Source organism: Parus major, chromosome 3, assembly GCF_001522545.3.
Source record: "Parus major isolate Abel chromosome 3, Parus_major1.1, whole genome shotgun sequence".
Classification (NCBI taxonomy): domain Eukaryota; kingdom Metazoa; phylum Chordata; class Aves; order Passeriformes; family Paridae; genus Parus; species Parus major.
The window spans coordinates 37,343,683-37,352,859 of record NC_031770.1 but is presented as its reverse complement, the minus strand read 5'-3'; the positions used below and the strand labels follow the sequence as shown (position 1 = coordinate 37,352,859).

The window sequence follows — 9,177 nt, the reverse complement described above, 5'->3', positions numbered from 1 at the left end:
GCATCAATAGCTTCAACGGCAACCTACTCATCTTGAGGCAGTGTTCAAACTGTTGATTTTCAGCCATACAGACTGAAATGTGTGAAATCATTTCTTTTGGAGACACTATCTCCCTCGTTGTGTAGACTGCAGAGGTTCTGCAGTTGGATTTCCTTCTCTAAAGAAGGGGATTTTTGGCAGAGTGTTCAGTGCAAGGGCATCAAAACTTGAGATCCTACTATCTCAACTTGGCTCCAACTTGTCGGAATTTGGCAACTTTTTGATGAAAAGACATCTGTTCAAGAGTTTTCTTGGAGAGTGCTCAGGATATTTTTGCTAATTGATGAAAGAGATATATGAATTGCTATGGGACTGGTTATCCCAATGACTATGAGATTTTTTCACATATTTATGTCAAGGAAAAAATCAGGCAAACCAGTTGGCCAGAGTTTTGTGACAGTGACAGCCTCTAAAATGGGACTGATGTAGTGGAAGTAGGGTAGAAGCTGAAGTGCTACCCTGCTCTCCAGTGTTCTTGGGGACTAAAGGTGTTGGGAAGTTTTCCTATTCCGGTGCAGAACCTAAATGCACAGATATGTGAAGAAAGGGGCCGTATCATTTCCAGGCTGCTTAAGTTGCTGTGGAACGTCAAAGAACTTTAAAAGTTGTTTAACCATTTGATTGGACTTTCATTAACATGTACTGACTGGTTGTTTAATACAAGCCTGACACAATTCTGAGTTATTCCTTTCCAGTCCTGACATCAGCTTACAGAGTTTCTTCAAGCCATATTTTCCCATTTTTTGTTTCTCTTTAGTCTTTTGCTTTACTTCTTTTCCCTTCTTTCAGTTCTCCTATCACCAGGAAAAACAATAAAAAGTTGTGGAATAAAATTTAGTGCCATCCCATTATCTTGTGCTCTCCTGATAATTTCTCACACTGCATATATCCTACAGTTGTATTTCTACAATTTAGGTTGTAGAAATTCCGGGCAGCAACTGATATTGACGGGGTTTGTAAAGTGTCCACAAATGTTTCTAATAGTAATTGAGTCTAAAGATTAAAAGACTAGAACAATATATTTTATGATTGAGTATGCAGAAACCCCAGAGATTTGAAAAATATGTTTTATATGTTTTTATTTTATTCACTGAAATAAAAAAGGTACTTGGAACAGCTGCCTTCATCCTGTGCCTTGAGAGGTGATACACAGTTTTGTGGTAATAGAGGGACTTCCAGAACATTTCTGTTTTACTTTATCAGGAGGCAAGGATTTTATGTTTTCTTGATTCCTACCTTCTCTTGCTTTACATGTCCTTTCTGTGAATGTTCCTGGTTTTAATCTGTATTAAGCAGGTTAGCTATACTGGATAAATTATTAATCACAGTTTATGAGAAAAAATTAATACTGAAAAGGAAGGGATAATACTTTCAAGTGTGAAGTAGTCTAGATGTAGGTTTTTGAGCTAAGAGGAGTTGTGTTCTCAAGTCATGTGCTGAGGCAAAGAGGATCTGATCACCAGAGACAGATATTGTCACAAGATTTTGTTTTTTCCCCAATCTTAGAAAAATTGCATTTCGAAGGTCTTCTTGCCTAACCTCAGTAGAGAATGGGCTTTTAAAAATAAAAAAAAATTCCCATACTTTATACTGTCTTTAGGTTAAACTTTTGTGACCTTTTTTTTTTTTATTTATTATCCATAGGAAGAATGGGGAATTAGGTCTTATTGATTAAGATCTTGAATTTTAAATATGAGCCACAAATGGTATGTTTATGTGATAGCTTTACTTTGATGTGCTACATTGCAGGATTGTGCAATTCATAACTTTAGACAGAAAAATAATTGGCTATTTTATGTCAAAACTAAAAGGAAACTTGTGCTGTGTATGCAGCAATGTAAAGCCGTCTACAGCTTCCTTTCATTCTTGCCACAGTTCCATTGCTTTGGTTCTTTGTGTCAAGACTGTGCCCTTCACAGTTGGTTCACAGGCAAGACCTAAGCTTCTCTAATATTTTACATTTATCTTCTCCATTAAGAACTGGAAAACCGGTTGGATTAATAACAATGGGGATTAAAGCTTTGGAATTTTCGATATGACATGCCAAAGAAAGCAGGCTGCTGAATCCCAGGAGTCTGGAATGTGACCTGTTGAGATTCCGGCAGGGGTTCCTGCCCCCAAGGTTTCTTCCAACCTTCACTGAAATTCTGCAACTCCCCTACACACTCCAACCATCTACTGTGTCTGGGTAACCCTGTTTATTTCTTTTGGGTTTCTGCCAGCAGTTTAGGCCTCAGGTAAATTATCTTATCTCCTGTTAAGTCAATATTTATTTAAATTCCAGTGGACAAACTTTAAATTCTAAAACTTTTCAACATATGTTTTGTTTAGAAAAGGTCTGGAATTGTCTGCACAACTTCACCTGTGATCTCTTGCACAATTTGTGTTAAGAATATCAACTTGGTATTGATTATTTATTGAGGTGAAATGTCAGAAAGAAAATAAATTTATTTTTCCTAAAAAGACTGCTTGAAATATTATATTAATGAAAGTCTGGTTTTATTCCAGAGACTGAAGTTTTGTATTCAATCTTTTTATGCTCTGTGCAAGTGAGCAAAGGTCTCTTCTGTTCTTTTACATTAAAAAGAGTCGTTAGATAGCAGGCTATATAATAGAAGAAAAATGTTTAAGGGCAAAATATTTGTGAGTTAGATTTTTCCAGCAAGCAAATTTGGAATTTTAGCATTTTTTTCTGAGTTTGTTCTTCAGCTTCTGTGCTGTGAAGTGCAAAATGATGCACTCACACTCATTTCCCATGTTTGTTTGTGGTAAGAATTGTGAGACTAAATTTCTGATACCTCATGGACATTGGCAGGAGGAGAATATACCTGTTGTAACTAAAAACAAAATTTATTTGAGAGAAGGATTTGGGATTCTTGATGTCAGAATTGACTTATATTTCCAGTAAGTGTGTTTGGTTTATACTTCCTTTAAATATAGATACACTGTGCAATTAATTTAAATGGCGCTTTTTAATACTTCTTTTATCAAGTACTTTTCTTACCACCACATTTGATTTGCAGTCACTGCATCTGCTGCCTTTTTATGTTTTCTTTCATTTCCAAAACCAGTAGCATTCACTTCTGCAAGACTGAAGAGAAAGAAGGTTGTGTATTAGTTACAAAGAGCTCTTTGGAGACACACATGTATGCATTTTATGTGTGTATGTAAGCATATCTATATAAGTATCTTAAAACATGTGTAGACATATATGTAGTCACAGTGTAGCATATTAAAAAAGTATAATCCCTGTTGTTTTAACTATAAATTTTGCTATTGGCATGGATAATTTTATTTCAAGTTGAGCATTGTGTGTTTCTGGAAAGATGGGAAATGTTCAGTTGCCATTGGCTGTAACTATTTTTTGTCATATGCATCCTTATTTGGTCTCCAAACCGTAATCAAAATAAAATTAAAATTCCACTGATTTTTCTGAACAGTCTAAATATACACCTTGCACTGTTATCTCCAGAACACCCTTTAACAGAAATCAAACCCCATAATGAGAAGCAGCATAACACACTGCAGGGCACCTGCCTAACACTGCATTGTGTAATCTTACCCTGCGTTTTCGTACATTAAGAGGGTACTTTCAAGTACAAAACTTAAAATGCTGCATTTAATTTTATTGGAATATGGCCTTATCCCTTAAAGCCAGATCTGTATTGAAGATGTGAAACTGCAAATATTTAAAACATTGGTGGCTGTGAAAAACCATGGTAGCAACCTCAGCCATATTCAAATGTTCATAAAGGATCTGACACCTTTGGAATTGTCTGGTAGACTGTACATTGGAAAAATGATAAAACTTCTATTTTTAGATTTAAAAACAGCTACTTCTTTAAACCCTTTAAGTACTTTTGAGCTTATGCTTCTGTCAGTCAACAAAAATGCAAAGGAGTAACATCCTCAGCTAAAGCATTGTAGTGGGAATAGGAAATAAATCTTTAAAAAGACTGGTTGTTGCAATCAATACCCAGGTAGTTTACATGACAGGTATAATTGATATAAATGATTTTTTGTTTTATATTGAGTTTTGCTAATTCCTTTGCTTCCTGCCTGTGAAGGTATTGGTTGAAGCAGTCCACCGGGAACATGTCTGCTGTACATACAACCTCTGTGACTGATATGGATGTAATGAGGTTTTTTTCTTATTTCATAGGTCTTGCAGTCATTCCCCTGACCAGGGCTCAATGAGCACATTCAGGCTCCTTATGAAAAACAGCTCTGCCAGCTGAATGGCAGGAAGCTTATGAGTTTGTTTGCCAGGCTTCTCTGGGTGTAAAAACCAGTTGCTGCAGCTCTAAAAATGATATGACTGGTGCAGTAGTGATTTTCTGCACTGAAGGTGGATGCTGACAGGAGTTATGTACTGCAGATATTTTAGTGAACTCTGAGAAGACTGTGCTGTAAAACAACACTCCCAGATACAGAATTCTGTGGTTGTGATTTCTTCTAGTGTGTGATTTCCTCTCCATCATTATCTCCTATAGAATTATATTTATGGGAAACCAGTCTTTGACTGTGCTTTACCTTGTAATGAGGAATTGTTTTCCCATGTTTAATTTAATATATTTTGGCTCCAGAGCATACCTCAGTTTTCCGCTTTTATTTGTTATATGTGTTGGGGAAGTGTGCAAGGGGCACAGAAAGTGCAAGTGCCCTGTGCCTGTGAAGGTTACGACTGAAATTAAAATCTATTGTGCCAGGCAGCGACTACTTGTACAGCTGCCTAGCTGGGTTTCTTTTGATTCTAAATGCTCTATGTCATTTCTAAAACTGCCAAGGGGAAACACATGGGTTTTATTTAGTGGTCACTAACTATTCCGTGAGGGGGGGTTAAAAATACCACACTGGAGTATTAATAGCTTTCCTCTGAAAATAGTAAATGCTTCCTGTAATTGAAGAGTAAGCTTCTCACTGTCATTCTAGGATAAACATGTCATGATAAATCCTGGCTTAAAAACATCTTTTGCTCTTGCTCAGTGTTTGTCAGGTTCAACTCCAGCCATGGCTTCCCCGTGGAGGTTGGTTCAGATTCCAGCATCCTCCAGCTGAAGGAGGCAGTTGCCCAGCGACAGGGAGTTCCAGCTGACCAGCTGCGGGTGATTTTTGCAGGGAGGGAGCTCAGCAATGACTTGACACTGCAGGTAAGAATCCCTTGGTAGCTCCTCGCCTGGACTGCTGCCAGCTACACTGCCTCTGCCTCTAATGCTGCCAATCTGATGTTCATGCCTGAGATCTAATAAAATAAATAGTGCCTGGGGATTCCTTGAACTTTACTCCACACTGCTTCATTAATTCTGACCTTCTTAATTATGCATTAAAACAGCAAGCAGGAAGGGTAGGGAAAGAGAGAGAATACGAGAGAGAGAGCACGAGAGAGAGCTGTGCTTAGTGAATAAATGTTTACTGACTACAGAAGCAAGCCATGCACAATTTCTGTATCTGTTCAATTTCTATCTTACTTATTCCATTTGAATCTTAATGAAGAAGGATGTGAATAAATTGCTCTAAATCAGGCTGCACAGTCATCACATTTTATAGAATTTGTAACCCAATTGTGACCCCTGGAGGATAGCTACACAGCTGCTGCTTCACTGTGTGCTTCTGTGCCTGCACAGGTGTGTGATGCTGGAGGGGTGGTTCCAGATCAGAAAGCCCACAAAAGTGTTCTCCAAACCACCGAACTCATAAATGTGTGAAGCTAAAAGAGGAGCAGGGAGCACAGAAGAGCAGCTATAAGTAGGTATCTGAATTTCAGCTCCTGGAGGTTAGCGAATCGTTCTCTTCAATAAATGCAGAGGACTGTTCATCTGTAGTGAGCAGTAAGAAGCACCGAAAGATAGGTTCAAGTTGCTCTTTGCTACTGTTACTAGTGCAGCTGCTGCTGTTTTATAAATAATTTTGTTTATCCTGTGCCTGTGTTTGGCAGCTCACTCCAATAGCCAGGGTTTAGCTTAAGATCACACATCTAAGACAATTGGGAAACTTGAGCAAACCTACTGGCCTTTCAGCAGAATGCAAATACTGATTTAATGAAATTGGCATCCTTCTACAATGGTATCAAAGAGCTGCAGATACAACCTGTAGTAGCCCAGGTGATTGCATCAAAGATCCCTCACTTGCGGAACCATTCAGATTAATTTGTACTCGTATTTCAGACATATTGTTGTACTCAGAATGGCTTCTAAGCCTGAGAACAGAAAGTCACTACTGTATTGATGACCTATCACTGTTTCTCCTTGGATATGGTATTTGTTGCTTTGCAAAAGGCTTTAGGGAGTTCCAGCACACAAAGGAAGGTGTAGAAATGTGAATTGCTGTCAGTCTCCAGTGCATCAGCTGTGAATAGTGTTGATGCATACCTGCAGCGTGTTCCACATACATGTGAAAACATTTATATAGAAGCGTAAGAATGAAAAACAATCATGTGAATTGTAGAAGTTGCCAGTTGCTAGATTGGAGTGTCTGTGTTGTTCTGTCAGAAGCTTCTGAGCCACTTAGCTTTTCCTGGCAAGCTGCAGGTGTTGGTATTACTGCCATTTTGTGTCAGCATGAAACACAGATTTTCAGCCCAGTTTGACACTTGCAACCAAGTTTGTTATTGGCTACAACATTCAGTCTGTTGCCAGGATAAATTAAACATTGTGTTCCGGATATACAGACCTCCTGATGATGTAATTTCCTTGTTTTGTCATAATTATCATGTGTAGTCAAGACTTCATATTATTTAGTAAACTGGATCTAGATTCATTGCTTTGACTCTTGGTTTCTAAATTAGATAGGAAATTAAAAAGCTGTTTCAAAAGGTACAATTCATACTTCTGTGTTTAGGTGTCTTAAATATTGCAGTGGTTACTGTCATCAGGATCTAACAACTACACTTTTATTCTTGATATTTGAATGTATTCAACTTGCTGCTGCGTTTCTTTCTTTTTCTTTTAATTGTGTATATTTATTTATCTTGGAAATTTGTCAACACAAGAAGAAAAGCTGAGTATTTGATGTGTTTGAAATCCTGTGGTAAGCTATCTGGGTTTTTTGCAGAAGAAGCTAATAAAAACTTGGGTTCTAGTGAAATACTAACTGTTGGCATTTATGTTGCATCTGTAGTTTCAGAATTTCAAATTAACTACCTCTTGTTTTCTAGATCTGTGGATTTGAATGCAAAATAAGAAAAATTCTATTCAGCTGATGCTTTAAAGCTATTTCATTTTACAGTAGCATAGAATTTCTGGTAAAACAATTTTGTCCTTCTGAATTTCATAGATTACTTTTGAACTTATTTGCCCAAGGTATTGTGGAAGAATCTAGAGGTCAGGAAAGAGAACTGATGGTATTACAGATAATGGTATTATAGAGGACATGAGAAAAGCTGCAGTAATTGCCAGAGTATGGGGCAGGGATATAGGAAATACTCCAGGACAGCAAACTTTATTGGTTTCACAGCTCACAGGACAACTACATTTGGCTTGACAGCTACCTTAGAATCTCAGGCAGCCGATACAAAACATAACTTAGAATGTGAAAGTTGTGTTTGTTTTCCTGTTTGGAGAGAAGGAAAAATCTTTCCTGGTAGCTGAGACTTGTAAAAAATAAATGAAGCTGGAATGGATAGATGTTAGAGAGAAATTATTATAAGAAAGAATGTGCCAAGTCAAGATCTTAAATAAGTAACTTGATATCAACAACAACAGTTAAAAAATTGTAGGAGGAATAGAAGTGAAATACGTGTGGAGACATTTAATTTGGTACTGCAGATAAGTGTTTTTTCCTTGAAAAAAGAAAGGGAGATTAGACACTGATTCCACTGTGCACAGGGGAGATCAGTATCTAAGCTAGTGACTAAGGGACAAGTAGTGAAATTAGAGCCACAGTAAGCAAAGATTGGTAATGACTGGATGAAGAATGAGACCTGCAAATTTGAATCTCATAAGAAGGAATTAGAGCAGTAAGCTGATTCCTAAAAGCCTAGCAAACAGTGTCACTTAAGGGTGCTAAACATTCCAAAGAATGATGAAGAGGTCCCTGCTGATTACAGTTCACTTTGGAATGAGTAGAAGTAATTAATTAATATAGACCCAAAAATAGGAATTCTTTCAAAAGGTTGTCATGAGCATGGAAGAACAGTGGAAAACTCTTCCTGTAGCAATCCTAAGAGGGAAAGAAAACAAGAACCATAACAGTCACGAACAGAATAAATAGGAGGTAGCTGCACATCAGGGACCTTGAAGTGTTTTAACAGGAGGTGACTGCTTATCGTATTGTCATTGCCTCAGAGAATGACAAAATTAGTTGACAAAGCTGCTGGTAACAAAGTCTATTGTATATATTGATAAACATTTTTTCTCAGTGCAAGCAATTTGAAACTGATAACAGCAGTAGTATTATATTAGAACAGACTTGCTCTTTCTTGGAGAACTTAGAGTTCCCTCGTGTGAAGGGAGCTCTTTGCAAGCAGTTTACAAGAGAGATTCCCTGCCTTGCAGAGCTTATAGTGTAAATGAATAAAGAAGACAAATGATGTGATGGGAATCAGTAGCTTAGCTTGTCCTCAGTCAGTAGCAAAACAGGGATAGAATTAAGTCTTGTTTCCCAATTCTGTACCATTTCTTTTTGACAGTGTTTCCACTATAAGGTAAAGCTAGAAAATACTGTTCTTTGAAACAGAAAAAGACTAAGCATTTGGTAAGTAGCAGGACTTGTTAGCTTTGTGCTAACAGCTGTGCTCCCCTGAGACAACTTCTGAGTCAGTTTTAGCTTGCATTTGACTGCAACAGAGGTTTGAGGCTTGGAGCATAGGTTTCACATAAATTTGGCATTGACTGTATCCATCCATATAGGTGCTTATATGCCTAAAATAATTTATACATACATTCAAGAAACAAAGAAGCACAACTAGAAGTTGCTGTTAGATAGTGTGAGCTCGTAAACATAGCTGAAAATGAGTAAAAAGGAATGGCACAACTGCAGTAGCAATGTTGATGATCTTCTAAGCAGAGGGAAAAGAGAAGTGGTAGGGGAGAAATGGTGCTTTTAGCAGCAACAGATCCTTGAACAATGGAATGCTGCATTTCCTTAAAGAAGGACCTTGTGTACATAAATGCATGGCTTTCTTGCTCTCTAAGCACAGCC

The 9,177-nt window shown here is 37.6% G+C and overlaps 1 protein-coding gene across 1 annotated transcript in view; it reads left to right on the top strand.

Annotated features, from left to right (window-relative positions):
- Positions 1 to 5,018: 5,018 nt before the first annotated feature.
- Positions 5,019 to 9,177, top strand: part of PRKN (parkin RBR E3 ubiquitin protein ligase) — a gene marked incomplete at its 5' end in the record, with an annotated part of 556,293 nt that continues 552,134 nt past the window's right edge. Inside the window, one exon of the mRNA XM_033512914.1 lies at positions 5,019 to 5,189. Coding sequence (XP_033368805.1) covers positions 5,019 to 5,189 — 171 coding nt within the window. The remainder of the gene's footprint in view (positions 5,190 to 9,177) is intronic.